Consider the following 21047-nt stretch of genomic DNA (forward strand, 5'->3'; position numbering starts at 1 on the left):
CGCTCAAACCGCTAGTAGCTAAAACATACTGAGGTCTTAGCTACTAGGAGCGGGTGCTAACCACTCCTTAGGAGCGGGTGCTAATGCAAAAGCAGAACCCACAGGGGGTGCTGGCTTACAAATTTTGACTGCCTTGTACTGGGGTGGTAGATTAACGCTTAGACCTCCAGTAGGCAAAGTGGCTGAGTTTATTTGATGGAATTTTTCAAGAGCTACTAGGCATTGGAACCAGGAAAGCAAAATTTCAACCGAGGCGCGAGGTTCTTGATGCAAAACAGTCCCTATTTTTTCCCAATCTGATAAGCGAAACGACCCGCGTTCCGAATACCAGGGACAGACTTTACCTAGCTCACCAACCAGCTTCTGAAACGAGGACTCTGTGCCCTGCCCTCCTGTCTTATTGACAACGCGGGTTAATTCTGCCGCGTGTTTCTGCTGGAGGTTGGATAGCCTGCAGCCCATACTTACAGCTTGAAGGGGTCTTCTTAGAAGACGGGGGTCTCGAGGAGACGAAGTACCTACGGGGCCTGTGCCAGGCGACGGATAAGTATGTTAGGCAGCTGCTAGCGGTGGTCCCTGTGAACGGGCGCCACTCTGTAGTAAACTCACGCACACACTGAGGTTTGAGGGCTGAAGTGAAGTTTATTGAACATACACAGAGCTTAAGTAGCCAAATCCCTGCTCCTTCTTCCCCCTCCTTTTCGGCCGAAACCCCTTTAATCACTTTGCTTGTATCCTGAATCAACACCCTTAATCCCTTCTGTCTGTATTAGTCTGCCCTCGTGTTTGTTCCGTGCTAATCTGGAAGTTCAACAGGACATACTTGCAGTTAGACAATGGCCAATTTACTGGGATGAAGATAACGACAAAACCCTGTTCTGCCCACGGACAGTTTTCTATCAACATGGAATTCCAGGCCTGTGTGTCATACTTCACTGCTGCATGCTACACCTTTAATATGTGTAGTTTGATCCTAATTCTCAGTAGTAGTAAGCAACATTTGTTCTTCCATTCTCCTCTGTCTGTGGTATTGGTCCTAACTCACATTTGAGTATGATACTACCATCTCATCTAACCCTTCTGCTTTCTCCTGAGAACATAATAAAACTCAACGTTTTATAGGTAACACACTATATGAATAAAAATGTTGTTAGTAGCATTTTATGAAGATCTGAATCATTAGGACGTCCTATCTGCCTACCTGTGAATTGTCTGCTGAATATTACATGCATGTAGCACATGTAGTGTGATTTTGGCATCTCGACTTAACCAGGTAGAAATTAAGAAAGAGTATGATTTACCACCTCCAATTCTTGACATGAAAAGACAACAAAAAGTCTTGTGGCACCTTCAAGATTAACATATATTGTAGCATAAGCTCTCGAGGATGCTATTCTACTTCTAATCCACAAAACTTTATGTTAAAGTGGACTCTAGTCCAAAAATTAAGCCTTTAAAAAGACTACTTTTTACTGTGACAAATAACTACCACAGGCAAATGCATTCAAGGTTTTAAAATGATTTTTGGACATTGTAAGTCAGAATATAAGGACGCTATTTTAAAATATTTTCATACTCTAGTTTTTAAAAGGATGAAAGCATCTTTATTTCAGTACTTTTGACAAAATACCCATAAAATTCAAAACTTCTACCTTTACAAAAATAGGTCTCTACAAGTGATATTTCTCTCTGCAGTGCCAGTAGCAAATAGAATAAAATCATGAAAAGTCATTCACTTATCTCTCAGAAAATGTTGTGCACTTGGAAATACGCATTCTGCAATCTCAATACATAAAAGGTTTCATCCTCGCACTCATGTGATAAATACACACTTTAATAATTTAATTGTTTAAATTAGAATTCCACAAATATACATGAAATTTAATGATCAGTTTTGAATGATCACAAAAAGTGCCTATATACATCAGTTCCAGTCTTTGTAGAGGTGCCAGCAAGGTGAACTGCATACAATCGTTGAGCTGTGTTCATGTTGGTCCCACAATATACACATTATACAAAAGCACAGCAACAGCAGCAGCAGCACAGATTTGCAAAAGGCATTTCATTCGATGTCACTACCAGTGGTGAAATGTTGCAAAGATTATCTTCTGATACCAGAATGCAGTTGAGTATGTGAAGAAGATGCTGTGGAGCAGAAATATACACAAATTATCAATAAGGGTGGGGTGGGGGAAATAGCTTCAACGATCAGGAACCTACAATGAACTTAACGGCCAACGCAAGCAGCACTTCAAGGTAACGTAATGCAGGAGTCATATGGAAACAAACCAGAGGACAATCGTTAAAATATTTACCTGACTGTACACTGCCGAGTCGCCTCTGTAGAGCTTCCAGACGTTTAATATAATCTGTTAAAGCTCTGTCAGGATCGTAATTCTGCAGCTGAGAACATGCGAGGGAAACTGGGCTTAAATCAGCATGGCTACTTTGGTACCTTGGGGTTGAGAGAGAAGCAGTGAAAATTATTGGTGAAAGGGAGTTGTTCTAAAATGCTTTCAGAATGTAGCAAACACATGGATATAAACATATAGCCACTACCCTGAATAAGAACAGCAGGTCTGTCCATTTAAAATTCTCAGCTATTTATTCCTTAGCTGCTGTAAAAGCAAGAGAGTTGCCCTGCTATCCCGTGTGCATGGCCTTTTATAGAGTATAAGAGGACAGGTCCTTCTCCCAAGGAAGCTCAGAATCTAAAATACAATATGGGGCACGATGGGAGGGGGAGGCAGGTAAACAGGTTGCTTCAATTGCACATGCTTAGCTTTGTTTACAGTATGACATGGGAACTAGGGGGATCAGGCCAAAGGTCCAACTATTCTGGTATCCTGTTTCCAAAAGTGGCCAATGCCATGCCACTGGGCACGCAATAAATGGCACAAAACTTGCCTGTCCCCAGATTCTATTCAAAATGTACACAACCTCTGAATATGGGACATTTAAGAACTATAGTTGGGTGCTGTTGATGCATTGATCCTCCAATAATGCTTCTAATCCCCTTTAAAAGTCACCTAAGGTATTTGCTTATAACACAGGTTGTGGTACTAAATTCTCTAAATCAATTAAACATTAAACACTTTGTCCTGATTATACTTCCAATTGGGTGACCTGTATTCTAGTGCAATGGAAAAAAGGTGGAAAAAGTTCACTCTTTTCATACTATTTCTAATGTACTTTCAGCAGTTCTCTCACTGCATCCTTGGCTAGCTGGTATACATCTTTCCGTCTAATGAGAAATTTGTTCATGCCTCTGCAGCAAAATTAAAGTATAAAGGGTTTCCAAATAGGTAGAACAAGTTAAAGCTTCTTAAACAGGGGAATCAATTTGTGGAGAAGCTAATTGGGTCAACTGTTGCCAAGCTGGCATTGACATTTTCCAGGGATAAACGCAAGGAATAAAGTCTATCAGATTCCCATTGTACATTGTCAGTTATTGAGATTATCCCCTGAAGAGGAAAGAAGAATTCATAATTAACCCATTTGCTGGGCAATATACCTCTGAAAACTAGGTGCTGGGGACAAACAGAAGAAGGCTGTTGCCTTTACGCTCTGCTTCTAAGTTTCCCAGAGTTAAAAACTCTGCAGTTAAAAACAGAGGCCAGTATTCCAGGAGGTCTTCGTTTCCTGATGGAAGTGCTTCCACAGGGCTCTGCTGATGCTCCTTTCTGGCTGCACCTCCTTGAGCTGTATAACAAATGACGCTCTGGAAAGTTCCCTAATCTTCAGAAGAGACTTTGAGTAGACCACAAGGGAATGGTGCTGGGAGATGAGCCTTGAAAAGTCTGGGCTCTGTATGCAGCCTTTTGGCTCCAAGCTAGAACCCTGGGTCAGGAGGAGATCTGGCTGGATCCTGCAGGGTTTGTACGATTCTTGGGGATGTGTATAGAACACTAAAGGTTTTTCAGGTGTTTGGAAGAAGAAAAAAAGGAACACAAAGGCTTAATAATCTCAAATAAATAAATGGGGTGGGGGTGGGGAATGGCATCCTACAGAAGTGTAACCGAAATAAAAAAGGGACCCCTGCCACTTTGCAAACCTTCTCAGAAAACAAATGTAGAACGGTAGTGGAGCTGCAAAGACTCAAGTGTGTGAGTTCGAAGATGCCTAAGAAGGGCGTTGCTCGATCCTGCCAGTGTCCAGCTGTCAGTTTCTAGCAACAGCCTCTGGAAAGCTCTCAAAGTATGGCATAAAGACGACTTATTCCAATTAATTTTATCTCCAGCACTTGGTGCTCAGAACTACACCTCCTCAGAAAATATGAGTTGAGGTAAAAAAGAAAAGAAAAAAAAGTTACATACTAATTTTCTTTAGCAGTCCAGGTCTTTGTCAGGCAGTCCAGGTCTTTGTCTATGTTGATAACCTATGTTGATAACCAAAAGGAGATCTGAGAGACTCCAGCTCTGATTTGGATCTATGAGAAGAATGTCACAGCAGTTTTATCAAATTCCCAGATTTGCCCCCAGGTCCAAAAAGGTTGGGTACCCCTACGTTGATTGGGAAAATTCAGCATATTAACTTTTATTTATCGATGGGACTTGATCCCTACTAAGATTGGGACACTTAGGCCCTGTTCAGAAGACACCTTAAACCACGGCTTTAACCACAGCCTTATTCACCATGGTTAAAGCCATGGTTTAAGTGTCTTTTGAAAACAGCCTGGCTTTCTGGCTTAACCACCTAAAGCTGTGGTTTAAGATGTCTTCTGAACGGGCCAATCTTGGAAATAAGTACCGTTGAACTCATTGGGTCTTACTTCTGAGTGCATTTTTTGCTTTGTTTATAGTTTCATTTTTACTTTGTTAGCTGCCCTGGAAATGGATGTATAAATATATTTTAAAACAAGCATCTTTAGGTGAGATCTAAATGTAGTCATACTAAATCATAGACCCAATGAAATCAACAGGACGTAACTTGGCCATGCCTAATTTACGTGCCATTGATTTCAATGGGTCTACCCGCAATACGACCAAATCCAGCTCCAATCCCATAGGTGTAGGTGCTTACCGCAACTACGTCAGCGCCGCTCCGGTTCCTTCTCCTCCAATCGAGGTGGTCTTCCGTTCCGGCGCGTCCCCCATTGGCTTCATCAGATGAGCAGAGATCAGCCCAGCGCCCACAAAGGAGGGACGGAGGAGGAGGAGCAGGAGCAGGAGCAGGGATATCGGAGCGCCGGCAGTCTGGGCTGAGCATCCTGAGGCGATGGCGTTGCTGGGCTTGTTGGAGGTGGGCGACTCTCTACTGAAGGTCGCCACCGGCGGCCCGTTGTCCCTGCTGCTGGCCGCCTCGGCCTTGGCCCTGGGGCTGGGTTACCTCCTGCAGCTCGGCTCCCGCCACGGGCAGCCCTCCAGCACCGGCCAGGTAGGTGCGGGGATTGGACTGGCAGCCGCAGCATCGGCGTTGCTGCCGCCGCCTTCTTCTCGGGGAGGTGTCCCCAAGGGTCAGGGGTCGTTCGGGTTAAGAGGGGAAAGGAGTAACACGGTTAATTTTGGATCCCCCGTACCAATGGAAAGCCAGGAGTGTGGAGGGGAAATGTGAGTCGATAACGTTTAACGTAATAAAGAACGAAAGGTCCTCTGAACATGTACAGAATGCTGCGGTCTCTCTCCTATCCTCCCTACTCCCCATTTTTTGTTTACAGAGCAGGATTCTATTTTGCAGAGTAAGGGGTGTTTTAAGTCTTTCATTTTAGATGTCTGTGAGTGCGGATTCAAAGGGAGCTCCTCAGTATTCCCCAAGGAAGAATGAGAGATCTTCTGAGCATGTACAGAAAGCCACATGCGCCCCGCCCGCGCTGCGCCCTTTTCTGTTCCCAAAGCAGTTTTCCAGAGTTCCAGGAAGTTTTGAGCCTCAGCATCTTTTATTTTAGAAGCGAATGAGTGGGGATTCAAAGGCAGCTGCTGTTCAGTATTCCCCTAGGAAGGCAAGTGTGTGGGGTGACAGAAATACACTGTACAGTGGCAGCACTAGAAAAAAAAATTCAGAGGGGGCACAGCAGGGGCAAAGTATATTCCTAGGTAGAACCAGGAAGGCAGATTCTTAGTGTAATAGTCCAGGAGCCAGAGCAGGATTTATTTACCCGAAGAGTGCAAAAGCTTAGTGAATATTTTTTGTTTATATATGACATAAGTGTCTCAGAAAAGTGAGTCTTACAAAATTCCAGGGGGGGGGGGGCTGCATGATGACATCATCAACATGGCTACCACACTATTATGTAGTTGCCACATTTAAATATGCATAACTTCTCACCCGTTTATGTTACAGAGATGATTTTTTTCTGAAATGTTTCAAATTTAATGACAAATACTTTTTGTAATTACACATTTTTGTTAACTCCATTAGTTTTGGAGATAATTTCATTTGAAAGTATAAAATCAGTGTTCACATTGGTTATGTGTGACGTTTAACCATGATTTACTCAAAAACTATATGACTTTTGAAAGAATACTCAATAACAAAAAAGTTGCATTTTTAATGGGGATTAATAAAATGTATAATAACATGGGGTTTACCCCAACACTTACGGAATGATGAGTGATATCTCATTATACGTCCACGTTCTTAGGATTGTATGATTTTACAGTTTATCGTACAGGGCTTTCATTTCAAAAGTATCCACCCTAAATATCTCTCGATCTGATGCACAGATCATTTTGAACATCTTCAACCATGATTTTTACATCTCTACGAAACTGTTATCAATTGGCTTTGCTTCCTTTTTTCTATAGAAGTATCCACCATATATTTCATCGAATATCCCCCTTTTAGGGCATGCAATTGCATTTTGGAAAAATCCTATCGATTTTTTGGAAAATGCCTACAAAAAGGTGAGTCTTTCAGAGAGGATTTTTAAAAAAATTCCTCATGGCTTCATTATGTCCAGACATTGTACATTTCTAGTCTTTCTATAAAAGTGTTACTATTACAATCATTTTGGTGGAGTAAAGGCTGGGTAACAGTATATAAATACTTTGTCTTACGTTCTAAAAGAAAATATTTCATAATCCAAAGCTCTTCATTTTTTCAGAAAGAAACAAAAACAGTCCTTGGGAAAAAAACTGTCCCCTTGCCCCTGATTTTTTTCGGGCCTTTACATCTCTAATCACATTACCACTTTTAGTTCTAATGAAGGACAAAACTGCTTGGGAGGATCTTACTGATTTATTTAATAAATAAATAAATTTTGACACCTTCAAAGCGGAGGCCATCATATGATGGGACCAATTACCCCTTTCAGTGAACCAAATCCTTCCGCTTATAAGGGCGATCCCCAAACATTACAGCTGTCTTGGCATAAGTCGTCTTTCCCCATCAGCAGCCTCTGGCAGCCCTACTTTAAGTACCTGGTTGGCAGTGACAGAAGCAAACACAGCTTCAGGGCCCAACACGTACAGCCAGTCCTCCCTTATTCTTCACAAGCTCCCTTCGGCTACTTGAATAAGCCATCCCTGGAGTGTTAATATGATTATTTATTTATTTATTGCATTTCTATACCACCGAATAGCCGAAGCTCTCTGGGTGGTTCACAAAAATTAAGACCATTCAATGAATAAAACAACAGTATAAAATACAATATAAAACCACAACCAGGATAAAATCAGCAGCATTGCAGAAATACATTTTTTTTAAAAAAAAAATTCAAACAGCAAAGTTAAAATTAATTTATAGACTGATAAAATACTGGGAGAATAAAAAGGTCTTCACCTGGCGTCTAAAAGAATATAGTGTAGGTGCCAGGCGAACCTCCTTAGGGAGCTCATTCCACAGCCGGGGTGCCACAGCAGAGAAGGCCCTCCTCCTGGTAGCCACCTGCCTCACTTCCTTTGGCAGGGGCTCACGGAGAAGGACCCCAGAGGATGACCTTCGGGTTCGGGCAGGTACATATGGGAGGAGGGGTTCCTTCAGATAGCCTTGCCCCAAGCCGTTTAGGGCTTTAAATGTTAATACCAGCACTTAAATGTTAATATGATGCACTGCTCAATCCTGTGCATGTTTACTTGGAACAATTTATTTATTAAATTCATAGTCTGCCTTCTAAGGAGCTCAAGGCAGCATATATAGTGTTCCTCCCCATTTTATTCTTACAGAAATCTTGTGAGATGAGTAAAATGTACTCCCTGACAAATGTGCAAAGGATTGGACCCTTGAAGCTGCAGCCCTGTGATCCCTGGGAGGGCATCTCAGAGGCCGTAGGATATGTTAGAGCCCTCCCTCGGAGGATGGAGAGAGAGTTCCATCCTTAGAAAGGGATATCCAACCTTGGAATCCCCCTTCCAGCTGTTGCAGAAACATCTGTGGCTGGCTGCCCTCTATTGGAACTCTGACTTCAGAAAAGTGGGGTGTGGGAGGCATGCTGGAGATTTGCCAGAGGGCAGCTCTGGATCCCAGTCCACAGACGTTGTCCTCAAACCAGCTTCAGATCTATGCCAGCCCTGGAGCTGGCATAGATTAATTCTCTCCCATTAAAAATATAGAGGAAAGGCGGTGGGGAGGGGGGTACATGAGTCTGCCAGGGTTTCAATATTTTTGCCCCTCCAAGTCCCCCACCTCCTGCCACAGGTAGGATTGCTCTCTAAACATCGTAGATCAATCAGGTGGTGGTTAATTAAGTCTCGTTATTTTTTGCATGATTTTGTTGTTTTTGCTGTTGTTGTTGTATAGCCATGATATGTATATTTTTAAACAATTAAACTATATGGGTGTTAGTGAAGGTTTTCATGGTAATTTTTGCTATCAGATACTGAATTGCTGTTTTTGTTTTTACCTCTTTCCTTCATTCCCTAACCACATGATTTGTCTCTACAGTATGGACCTGTATTTAGCTTTACTATGGTGGGGAAGACATTTACGTATCTCCTGGGTAGTGATGCTGCTGCTCTTCTGTTCAATAGTAAAAATGAAGATCTGAATGCAGAAGATGTGTATTCACGGCTAACCACACCTGTCTTTGGCAAAGGAGTAGCTTACGATATACCAAACCCAGTATGTGTCATGTGAATGCGTTCATTAATTGCTTATCTAAAACATCTAAAACAATCTTGCCATGTCAACAACTGCTCTTACACAAGTGCATTCTGATTATCACCGTAAAAGCTTAACGAATTAGCCAATCTAATTCTCAATGCCAGAGTTGCTGACAATGTAACCCTATGTTGAATGCTCACTCCAGAATTGCTGATACTCTCACTCAGGGTTTATTATATTTATTTATGTATTTATTTTCTGTTTTTATCTGATAATCTAAAAGCTGCCTTAGAATCATAGAATCATAGAATAGCAGAGTTGGAAGGGGCCTACAAGGCCATCGAGTCCAACCCCCTGCTCAATGCAGGAATCCACCCTAAAGCATCCCCGACAGATGCTTGTCCAGCTGCCTCTTGGAGGCCTCTAGTGTGGGAGAGCCCACAACCTCCCTAGGTAACTGATTCCATTGTCGCACTGCTCTAACAGTCAGGAAGTTTTTCCTGATGTCCAGCTGGAATCTGGCTTCCTTTAACTTGAGCCCGTTATTCCGTGTCCTTGTGACTAGTTTGATTCCAGTGTGGGAATAAAGTTCTTCTAAAATCAGTGGGGCATAACTGTTTAACTTTGGTTTGGCCCTGCCTAAAATGTATAAGCCGAATTCTTTGCCTTGTAATTTCTACTTTGTTTGTGTTTGAAGGTATTTTTGGAGCAGAAGAAGATGCTAAAATCTGGGCTGAATATCAGCCAGTTAAAAAACCATGTACCAATAATTGAAAAAGAAACTATGGAATACTTTAAAACTTGGGGAGACAGTGGAGAAAGAAGTAAGCATAGCTTTTCAAATGATATCCTTACATCTGAACTCGAGCATTCTGAACCAGTCAATGCAATCAGAAAACACCACACCAACTTCTTTAGGGTAAATAAATGTCTCAGTTGCTAGCTTAAGGGCAAAAAAATAAAATAACAGTGACAATAAAAACCACAGTGCATGCACCAAACTCTAGACCAGAAGTAGGCGACATGTGTTCTGCAAGCCACATACAATATTTACCCCCTGCCATCCTCTTGCCAACAGTGGCAAAAACATTTAAAAAAACCCAGCTGACAAAAGAGCCCTGTTGAGGTAAGGGAGAGAATCTGTGAATAGAGAAAATACTCTTTTGTACATGTTGGGGCAGAGGAGAGGTAACTGGGTATGATTATTGCATAAGATGATGCAATAATCAGACCAAGGTTCTGGTCTGATTATTGCATCGTCTTATGACAGTGGATCAAGCTGCCCAAGTACAATGTGGGAAATTCCTTTGGGGAAGAACTTAAAAGTAGTAGCTGGATTAGAATTTGTCATGGGGTACTACTTGGTTCTAGTGGCCTCCTTGATCCTGAGGTATTTCCCTTCCTTTAGTCTAATTCTGTTATGATAAGGTTAATAAGAGCTGTGCAGGCAAGCTTACAGGATTCGTCACTTAGAAAGCCTACCCTAACGTTGTATTCTCCTTTCTTGTGTCATGGCCTCAGATCATCTTTCATGTGAGGGGAGTACTTTCAGAAACTATTATAGGGTTAGACAGCCCATGCCTGATACAGTGTTTTCCTCCAATTGAGTGCCTTTACGATTTTTCCTGCAGAGGTGTAGCAACTGGTATGTTTATTTGCCCTAAAGAGGTTGGTGTGGTGTGGTGTGCTCACTGTTTAAGGTTGCATTGCAACTGAAAATGCCCATGCAACATGATCCACTCAACATTTGGTGAGTGTTTCCACTTCTGATGTCACGTCCACAAAGTGGGCCTGTGTTCAGGAATGGGTTTTACATTTCAGGACACGTGGATTTTAGATTTCTGGCTTTTAGGCTGTCAGTTCACTAGTCTTAACAAAATTGGAGTATAACATTCAACGGTAACATACCTTTTTGTGTCTGTTCTTCTCTTTGGAATTGGGGTGGGGGTGGGGAGAAGATGGCAAGCTGCCCCCGCCCAGGAAATTTGCCTCCCTTCTGCCCTAAAAGTAGTGCACTAGCAGTCAGAACATCCTAGATCTATCTTTGCGTATTCATCCAATTTTGTAATTCATGAAGTAAGACTGTAAAATGTTTATTCTTCCCTTTATGTTTTTGTGTAAACTCTTCCCTCTTCCCTTCCACAGACTTGTTTAAAGCATTTTCAGAACTATTCATTTTGACAGCAAGTCACTGTTTACATGGGAAGGAGATAAGAAGCATTCTCAATGAGAAGGTAGCACAACTCTATGCTGATCTGGATGGGGGATTTACTCACGCTGCCTGGCTTTTGCCACGTTGGCTGCCTTTGCCCAGCTTCAGGTACTAAACAACTTAATCAGCAGAGAATATTGTTAATGAAACACATCCTTTCCTCCAAAGATGATTTCAGGGCTGTATGCATGGTTCTCTATTTTATCCTCACAATAACCCTATGAGTTAAGTTAGGTTGAGAGATTGTGCCTGGTCCCAGGTCATTCAGTGATTTGCATTATTATTATAGTTGTTGTTGTTGTTGTTGTTGTTGTTGTTGTTATTATTATTACTTGTATCCCACCTTTTGCCCAATACTTGGCCTCAAGGCAGCCTTACAAAATTTAAAACATATACATTTTAAAACCTATGAAAACAAATATACAAAAGTTTAAAATATATTAAATATATTACAATTTGAAAACATTAAACATTTAAAACACACAGCAATTTTACAAGTCCTTAACATAGACAGAGGCCCAGATTATTTGCCAAAGGCCTGCCAGAACAAAGAAGTTTTTGCCTGCTTCCGAAAGCACATCAAGGAGAGAGCCAGTCTAGCTTCCTTAAGAAGAGAGTTCCAGAGCACTGGAGCAGCCACCGAGAAGGCCCTCTCCCATGTTCCCACCAGGAGTGCCTGTGAAGATGGTGGGACTGAAAGAAGGTCTTCCCCAGAAGTTCTCAAAGCACAGGCAGGCTCATAAGGAAGAATACGGTCTGTATGGCAGAGTAGGGATTCGATCACAGTCTGGGACACAAACAGCTGCACCGTACTGGTTCTTAGAAACCTGTCCCTCAGCTAAGGCCCAGTATTGGGGGGAAAGCGGGATACAAATAAATATAATAATAAATATAATAATAATAACTAAGCACAAACATAAAGAAGTCTACAAGAAGTCCCAATACTTAATCACTGTTGAGAGTGGGCCACAGGGTTATGAGTTGGCTCTTGTGCATGAACTCGCCTCATCAGTTTTAATTGTGGCTAACACTAATTACGGTCACTTTTTAACTAAGGCTTGAAACTGGATAGGTGTCATGTCTAACCCTAATGCCCCTGTGTTGGCAGAAGGTGTTTCAGGTAATCAGTCAGATTCAGAACTGGAAGATGCCATGTCAGACACCAGCCAGCCAGTGCCAGTGGGGGAGGAAGCTCTCATGGGAGAGGCCTCAGCTGGCAGTTGCCCCCCTCCAGAGCTTATTTCTTCAAGGCCAAATCCTACAAGCTCAGTGGAAAGGGAGGGAGCTTCTGGGGCGAGCATTCTGATGCGCTAACTGATGCTAGGGTCCGCCGGAAGCTGAAACGCTCAGCGCGGACAGAGGCTGTGAGAAATTCGGAGAGATTATGCCAGAAACTACCACCACTCCAGCCGCTTTGAAGTTATAGACAATTGAGACGCTATTTCTTTTCTTTTTGAACAGACAGTTGTCTTGCTTAGTTGCATAGTTTTGACTAGGGGTTTGTTTCACAGCGGTGGTCTCTATACAGGTTAAAGAGACGTTTGTTGCTCATTTCTCCTCCCATTGAAAGCATGAGCAACTGAGAGGCACAACAATAGGAATATGGTTACATCACGCTGAACTAGATGCAGGAGAGCAGTGGAGGGAGCTGCCCAAGAAAATATAGGAACCCTTTTCAGGAATAAGTGGGTGAGAATTTGCCATAGGGTAACTTTAGTGGATTCCATGCTTCCCAGGCAACCTGGTTAGCATTAACTATGGTTAATTTTAGTGCTTCTTATATCCCTTAAATGTTGTCATGGTGAATGGCAGTTGATAGAATACAGATGAGGAGAAGACTGAGGCAGAAGAGAGTTTGTGATTCTGCAACCTATTCCCACAATCTCCTAATCATTCGTAAGAGATTTGGGATGTTGCAGATCATGTAATTGTTCTTCCGAATAAATTGGTACGGTATTCCTCTGTGTCAGCATCTCAGATATTTACTAGTATTCAACTCAATTCCATTTTGTATTACTGTACTTCTTGATGTTTTATTTCCATACCAATATGAAATAGGTAGTAGGTAGACTTAGGCCATGGCTAGACCAGGCGATATCCTGGGGATCGCCCCAGGATCATCCCTGTGCGTTCACATGACACACGGGATTCTGGGAGCAGGGAGGGAAGATCCCTTCATTTCCCTGGGATATTGGCAAAGCCTTTCCCCCTCTTTTTCCCTGGTCTCGGGATGATCCCTAGACTGCGTGTGGGTGGGCGTTGTGGTTTTTCCTGGCTCCTCACGAGTAACCGCGAGAAGCCTGGAGTCGGGCACAGGGCACAGAGCTCCTGAGGAGCTCTGTGCCCATTGGGAGTGGGGTGGGGGGAGCGGGTATTTTTTTTTAAAAAAAAAACACTTCCATTTTGCGCTCGAGTGCTCGTGCATGCCTCCTTTTAAACAAACAAACAAAAAAACCGGCGGGCGCGATGTCCTCTTCTCCCTGGGGTGCCACACGCCACATGTTAGACAAGGGTAACGATCTCATGATCATAAAATCGCGAGATCGTCGCCCTCCAACCCCCTTGTCTAGCCATAGCCTGAGTGTTATAAAATACTTGGTATTTAGCTTAAATAATTATGAATTTGGTTTCCTAGCATTGATTTAATTCCACTTTACCAAACACAGCAGCATTTTTAATATGGCTCAGTCCTACCTAAGGCCTTTTCTGATATCGATATGATTTAGGAGCTGCTGCAGGGCGTCTGCCCTGTGACACAGGCAGTGTCAGAAGCTCTTAGTCCTCTGTTGCTTACTATGCCAGTATTGCCTTGGGTTTTAGAAGTAGTAACTCTAGCATGGGAAGGAACATTGCTGCACTCATCCACGGGACCCAAGGCTTCTGTCACTACCACTCAAGAAGGAGCTATTATCTGCAGTGGCTCGGGTGTTGCAAAGGTAATGTGGGGAGAATCCCTAAGTGAACAATTTTGAACTTGCAGCCTTAGATACATCCAAAAAGAATATGGAAGTCATCCTTTACTAGTCCAATTTTGTATATCTATGTAGCCTCAGACTGTGTATATTAGCTGAGAATAAATTGCATTTGCATATGTAAAGTGGAATGGGATAATCTCTCTTAAAACAAAGAAACTTTCGATATATTAATAATTAGTACCAGAATGTGAATTACAGATTGGATTATGGACTGCTTTTAAATAAAAAAGGAGTTGTTATTATTGTTGTTATCATTATTTACACTTGTATACCGCCCCATGGCCGAAGCTCTCTGGGCCGTCTTCTTACGCTACTGCTGCACTGCAGTGGCTCTCTTTTAACTTGTTGTAAATTGATACAACCTATAACTAGCACTGTGAATCCTTCAGGTTTTGATAAATATTTACTCTTCGCCCATGTTGTTCGTTACATAGATGCTTTTAATTTTAGGCGCAGAGATAGAGCCCACAATAAAGTGAAGGCTATTTTCTATGAAGTAATTCAGAAACGCCGACAGTCTTTGGAGAAAGAGGATGACATGCTTCAAACGCTACTGGATGTTACCTACAAGTATGTGAAGTAGTTAAGATGTCCTTGGTAGGCTACAGGCCAAACCCTGGGAAACAGGGCTAAAAACAGGGCTATACAGAAACAATGATCTGATCTGTTAGGATCGGAGAAATTGGGAGAGGATTCAAAACTTGAATGCCGCATTGGTACAAGAGCAAGAGAAGGTTTTCAAGTGCAAGGCAAGTGGAATAGAGCCGGGATGGTGGCGGTAAAACAATGACTGGGTTCGGCTTACTTAAAGCATCATGGGTTATCGTGTCATGGGCTATTTTGGTTGCCTACGGACCCACTTGGCAAGAGCAGTCAGAACCTCTACCACCGCTCTCCTCCAGCTGACCGCTCTCTGTTTCCGTGATCTGCCTAGCAACTGATTGCTCTCGCAGCCCAACCAAGCCTAACCCTTCCCCTGGTGGTGCATTCTGTAACCTCCCCAAGTGTCAAACACCATCTTGGCTGGGAGGCAGCACCTGCTCAGAGTTGTCATTTGGCCTTGTATGCATCCTTGCCAGGAGATGCTGTGTATGAAGTTTTGTCTTGCTTCTGCAAATTTCCGTGGAATTATTGTCACCCCCACCTTTTTGGCAAAAAGGTCCTTTCATTGACCTGGCCTTATCAGTGTGCAGGGTTTTCTGTGGACCTCGAGTGCATCCCTGCTAGGGGAGGCTGTGTATGAAGTTTGGTCCCAATCCTGCAAACTTCCGAGGGTTTATTTGCACCACTCCCTTTTTGGTGCACCCAGGTTTTTTGCTCCTTTGTGTGTAATCACGCAGGGTTTTGATGGTGCATCGGGTGCCCCCTGACTAGGGGAGGCTGTGTATGATGTTTGGTCCTGATCCTCCAAACTTCCAAGGCTGCTCCGGGCTAGAATTTTTTGCAGAGCTGTTTGTCTGCATATAGAACACTGAATGCTTGAAGGTCCTAAAAGGTCTGTCCATGTCTGAAAAATCTGCTGAGAGGGACTAGAAAGAACAAACTTCTTAGGTTACTACTTTATATAATGAAAAGATGTCCTAAAACCTTTAATGCAGCCTTGCCCAAGCTGCTCCCCTCCAGATGTGCTTGGCCTGCAAGGCTCATAATTCCCAGCCAATGGCCATGCTGCTTGGGAATTACGGGAGTTCCAGGGGGCGCCAGCTTGGGGAAGGTTGCTTTAATGCACAGACTAACTTTTGTGATATGTAAACTTGAAAAATATCAGAAAAGGCATGGGTAAGCGTTAAAATTTGCTCTAGATTTAGCTCTAGATTTTGGAAGCAATTTCCTGCTTTTCAGATGAAGGTCTTAAAAGGTCGTGTGGTTGTCATGTGGCTTTCAATTTGAATTGCCTGAGGTTCCATCTAATAAGAAAACTGGAGCTTTTCTCATCAAGAATCAATGTATCTACTACAACTTACCTTTGCTTTTCACCACTTGGCCAACACTTTTCTATTGCAGCAGGTATTTGACCTGCTGGATGGAGGATTCTTCTGTGGCTAATCCCCTTGTGTGTTTTTTAAATTACCTTAATCTGCTAAACCTGTCTTTTTTACTGTTTGTTTTTATTTCATTACTTTTTTGAAACTGCTGTAAACTCTCCCCAGCCCTCATTATGCAAATGTAATGGAAAGGCGGGATATAAATATATATAGAAATATAAAATTTATCAGTCCTGAAATTGTTTCCTGGATTTTACTCGTTTCCCATTAATTTGGATTTGTTGCATTCAGAAAGGGAGACTCGTGCTCAGGAAATCTGTAGCCTGGCTTTCATGTTTTGGCATTCTAGATTGTTTAAATATACCAAAGTGCATGCATGACGTATAGATTTTCTTTTGTAATATAGAGATGGCCGTCAACTTACTGATGATGAAATTGCAGGGATGCTTATAGGGCTGCTGTTAGCAGGTCAGCATACATCTTCAACTACTTGCACTTGGCTTGGCTTCTTCATAGCTAGAGACAAATCACTCCAAGAAAAGTGTTATGCGGAACAAAAAGCAGTGCGTGGAGAAGATTTGCCTCCAGTAAACTATGACCAGGTTTGTAGATTTTGTATTTTCTTTTAAACTTGTCTGTAAGGCTAATGCATTGTAAAACTTTAAATGTCTAGGGAGAATTGGTTGAGTTTTCCTACTGAAGTTATTTCTGAACCTAATCATCCAAAGGATCTCGCTGGAATGAGAGGTTGTTTGGATCAAATAGACATTATGAAATGTTGCAAGCTTTAGAATTGTATTTTACGGGGTTAGATCTAGGACCTGCCTTCTGCAAGAGGAAGAAGAGCTCTGCTTGTAGAATGTCCTTCTTCCTAGTTTTTGGGTACTCGGAGAAACTACAAAATATGTTCTGCTTGCACCTATTCCAAATGCTTGTCCGGCTACTTCTCTCAGCAAAAATATATGAAAATTGGGCTTCAATCATTTCTTGCTCATATCTTCCAAGTATTCTTCTGAGTTAAATGTGCATTGTGCATTGTGCATTCAAGTGTTGTAAATAGCTGAGGGGAAAAACAGGTATGCAAGCGTGGATGATCATAGCCATCCGTTTTGTTCACAACTGTGTTAGCAACCTCCCACTTTACAATGCGAGCACATGCAGTAAACTAGAAACATGGATGATTTCAGGGTATAAGGGTATACATGTTTTCCCTCTACACTCTTGTAGATAGAATATGTTTTAAATGGCCCTTGGATAGATGTTTGCTTAATGCTTGTATCAGAAATTATGGCTGGCTCATTACAGGAATTTGCAGCAAGCGTTTGTCACCATACTTCACAAATGTTGTTAGTTTTCTTTCTTTTTCTTTCTATTTCTATAACTTTAACAAGATCTCTTTTACTTATTTGTAGCTCAAAGATATGACTTTGCTGGACAATTGCTTGAAAGAGACATTAAGACTTAGACCTCCTATAATGACTATGATGAGGATGGCTAGAACTCCCCAAGTAAGAAACCATTATTATAACTGGATTAACACATGAGGCAATACCAGGAGAGAAGCATGTTTTACATTCAGTTTCTCAGTCATAACTTAGTCACAAATGGGGCGTGAGAAGTGGAGTATTCCTTGATTTTTCATCTTGTAAGCAATTAGTTAATCCCATTGGGCAGAGGCAATTATATGTGTGGCACACTGAACCTTAAGATATTGACAGTGCAATCTTGAATTCTATGGGGCTTACTCACAATTAAGTGTGTATAGCAGCCTTTCCTAACCTGGGGCCTTCCAGATGTTTTGGGCTACAGCTCCCCCATTTCTGACCACTGGCCTTGCTGGTCAGGTTTAATTAGAGTTGAAGTCCAACATATCTGGTTTATAGACTAGCAATCCTGATGTAGCACCTGAGTTAAATATTTTATCTTAGTAGATCAACTCTCCAAAATCTTTATGAAACTGAATTTGAAGCACATTTTGGAGGGCTGCTAATTAGAAACAGAACAGAATATATGCTACCTCTATAAAAGTCTCTCATTGCTTTTAGACTGTTGCTGGCTATACAATTCCATCTGGCCATCAAGTGTGTGTATCTCCTACTGTCAATCATAGACTTAAGGATTGTTGGATAGAGAACCTAAGCTTCAAACCAGACCGTTACCTCCAAAATAACTTTGCAGCTGGAAAGAAGTTTGCATATGTGCCATTTGGTGCTGGTAAGTTACAGTAAATGCACCTTAAATAAAGGATAAAACTTCACAGTTGTCTGTGGCCGTGGTCTTCACTGCAAAGGCCATAGACTACTGGTGGCTTGCAAAAGCTCAGGCAGTGGAGCGAGACGAACAGTGAATTGTGTGCTCGCCCGTCCCCGTCCCCCCACTGGGAGGCCTCGCTGCCACCATGCTCCTTCCCTTTGTGGGAGGCTGTCCCTGGGAATCACCTACAGTACAGGTGGTACACCCCCCTCCTCCCACAAGGACTGGCTCAGAGCCAGGCATTTGGGTGAGACCATCTCTTAGAAGAGCTGTAGAGGCTGCTTTTCCAGCTGACTTGGCTGCGGTGGCAACAATAATGCGGGAGAAAGGGAGACAGACACAGTGGGTGGCTGGAGAGTGGGCAGGTGGGGAGAAAGGCTTTTGTTTGTTTGTTTGCCAAAATGTCTGTCATTTGTAAAAAAAATGATGCACTCCCATACCAGCAAAAGGGCTGCTCCCTAAGAATGTTTAAAAATGTAAACTGAGGGTGCTATTTTAATTTTCTTCTAGGTCGTCATCGTTGCATTGGAGAAAACTTTGCTTATGTTCAAATTAAGGCAATTTGGTCAACTCTTCTGCGTTTGTATGAATTTGATTTGGTGAATGGATATTTTCCTACCATAAATTATACAACGATGGTCCACACCCCTAATAACCCAGTCATTCGATACAAAAGGAGATAATAAAGTGAGACGTAATGTCTTCCAAATATACTGAAGAGCAACATTTGTGTATGAAAAGATTGTCAAAGAAGATGCTATTTGTCCTGTTTGTATTGGTTATGGAATTATTGGCAAATGTAATAAGAGATGATGGGGAGATAGAAGGGATAGGTAGTAGTAATAAAATAAAATTGAATATGTTTGCAGATGATACCTTGGTAACCATTAAAGATCCTGTAGGGAAGATGGAAAGCATTAAACAGCAGTTGAAAGAATTTGAAGAAGTTACTGGGTTAAGAATAAATTGGGCAAAATCAGAACTGATGTTATTTAATTATACTAAAAAGGAGGAAAAGGAGTGAATGAATGAATGAATACCTTTATTGAATAAGTCTACTGACCATTTCAAGAAAATCACATATTATTAAAAACAAACAAATACTTAAAATTTATGATTTAAAATTCTAAAACAATATACAGTTCATATTTAATACATTATATATGACTAACAGTTAATAAAACCCCACATATATTGCAACATTTGATAAAAACTTATTAATTAATCCATTTTTTCTAATTCTTTTTTCCTTATACTGGCTGCTTTAAGAGCGAAGAGAGCAACCCTCTGGGTCACAAAATAGTTAGAACCGCGTAGGAGAAAGGCCAATTTATCCTTGGCTGACCAGTCTCTCATGCGTATTAAAAACATAGATAGATAATGTTCTCTACATTTTGAATATAAACAACATTCAAGTAAATAGTGAGTTAAATCTTCAATTTCAGGGTTGCCACATATACAGAGCCTATCTTTCGATGGAATACCTTGGAATCTACCCTGTAACATCATTGTGTCCATCAGCTCGAATCGAAGCCGGGTAAAGGCTACTCGATGGGCCCGTTTCATAACAAAAAACAAATATTTTTCTTCTTTGAAATGGAATTTTGTTTTGGCTAGCCATTTCATGGCCCTTGATTTTGACACTGCCGCTATATCAGACTGCCTTCTAATATCTGAAATCCTGAGTTTAATGGCATTTCTTATATTGGTGTTTGAAATGCTAAGTGCCTGCAGACTAAAGCCATAGTTTGGTAGCATCTTACTAAATTTATAAAGCCAGGAAGTTTTTAAAGGTTTGGCCATCTGCTCGAGAAGACACATCTTTGGAAGCCTGGCTTCATTCATCGAAACTAGCTTGAACCAATAATTAAATAGCCTACAATGTATTTGGTCTAAAACAGCCAAGATACCTAATTCCGATCTAAGCACGTATGCTGGACAGGCAAATGCAACCCCTAGAATCATACGAAAGAAACGGTTTTGGACCCTTTCTATTTCCCTACTTTTAGAAAAGCCCCAGATTTCAGCCCCATAAATTATTATCGGCAACACTTTAGCCTTGTACACATTAATTACTGGCAAAAGAGAACCAGGATGTCTATAATTCAAGAGCTTGTTCAAGGATTTTGCACACACCGTTGCCTTTAGTTCGTTTCTTTTTAACTGCAGTGCCCAAGAACCTGAGGAAGTAAACTCTAAGCCAAGATAGATAAATGAATCCACCTGGTCAATTTCATTAGAATCCAAAACCCACTTATATCGCTTCTTTTTCTTTCCAAAGACTAACACTTTTGATTTCTTACCATTAATCGTTAAATCATTTTCCCTGCAATATAAACTAAATTTTCTCAGAAGCCTCCGCAAACCAACCTGTGTGGTAGAAAACAAAATCATATCATCCGCATAAAGGAGGATATTCAACGATTTATCCAGTATCCTTGGCATATGAAGCTCTTGACTATGTAGTGCGGAAACTACATCATTAACATAGAAATTGAAGAGGAATGGCGCAAGAATACAACCCTGACGAACTCCTTTACTTGTGAGAATGTCGTTTGTTAAAGCTTGGTTTACCCCTGTTCTAACCTTTAAACGGGTATCTGTATAGAGGATCTTTATAAGAAAAAGGAGTCTCTGATCAAT

The 21047-nt window shown here is 41.7% G+C and overlaps 1 protein-coding gene and 1 long non-coding RNA gene across 3 annotated transcripts; one reads left to right on the forward strand and one right to left on the reverse strand.

The window, feature by feature from the left end:
* Positions 1–1576: 1576 nt before the first annotated feature.
* On the reverse strand, positions 1577–4445 carry LOC134399181 (uncharacterized). Its single transcript, XR_010025485.1, has 3 exons — positions 4379–4445; positions 2316–2455; positions 1577–2145 (listed from the first exon to the last, which is right to left on the reverse strand). It is a non-coding gene; the product is annotated as an uncharacterized LOC134399181 (long non-coding RNA).
* A 771-nt stretch (positions 4446–5216) lies between these two features.
* On the forward strand, positions 5217–19372 carry LOC134399042 (lanosterol 14-alpha demethylase-like). Of its 2 annotated transcripts, XM_063126809.1 has the most exons (10): positions 5217–5376; positions 6744–6842; positions 8821–8997; positions 9677–9803; positions 11125–11299; positions 14617–14736; positions 16558–16753; positions 17564–17659; positions 18197–18365; positions 18915–19169. In XM_063126809.1, exons 1-10 carry the CDS (start codon positions 5218–5220, stop codon positions 19085–19087), a joined length of 1491 nt encoding a protein of 496 aa, XP_062982879.1. In that variant the 5' UTR covers position 5217; the 3' UTR covers positions 19088–19169. The 2 variants fall into 2 exon arrangements, with proteins under 2 accessions (XP_062982879.1, XP_062982889.1); XM_063126819.1 differs by lacking the exon at positions 14617–14736 and having other exon boundaries at positions 18915–19372.
* The last annotated feature ends 1675 nt before the right edge of the window (positions 19373–21047 follow it).

Source organism: Elgaria multicarinata, chromosome 1 (assembly GCF_023053635.1).
Source record: "Elgaria multicarinata webbii isolate HBS135686 ecotype San Diego chromosome 1, rElgMul1.1.pri, whole genome shotgun sequence".
NCBI lineage: Eukaryota > Metazoa > Chordata > Lepidosauria > Squamata > Anguidae > Elgaria > Elgaria multicarinata.

What these genes read in the sequence shown, in the direction of transcription:
- LOC134399042 (XM_063126809.1), top strand. Translation starts at nt 5,218, where the DNA reads ATGGCGTTGCTGGGCTTGTTGGAGGTGGGCGACTCTCTACTGAAGGTC. An exon ending in CTTACGATATACCAAACCCA is followed by an intron (nt 8,998 to 9,676) that starts GTATGTGTCATG and finishes TTGTGTTTGAAG; the next exon opens with GTATTTTTGGAGCAGAAGAA. An exon ending in CTCCAGTAAACTATGACCAG is followed by an intron (nt 16,754 to 17,563) that starts GTTTGTAGATTT and finishes ACTTATTTGTAG; the next exon opens with CTCAAAGATATGACTTTGCT.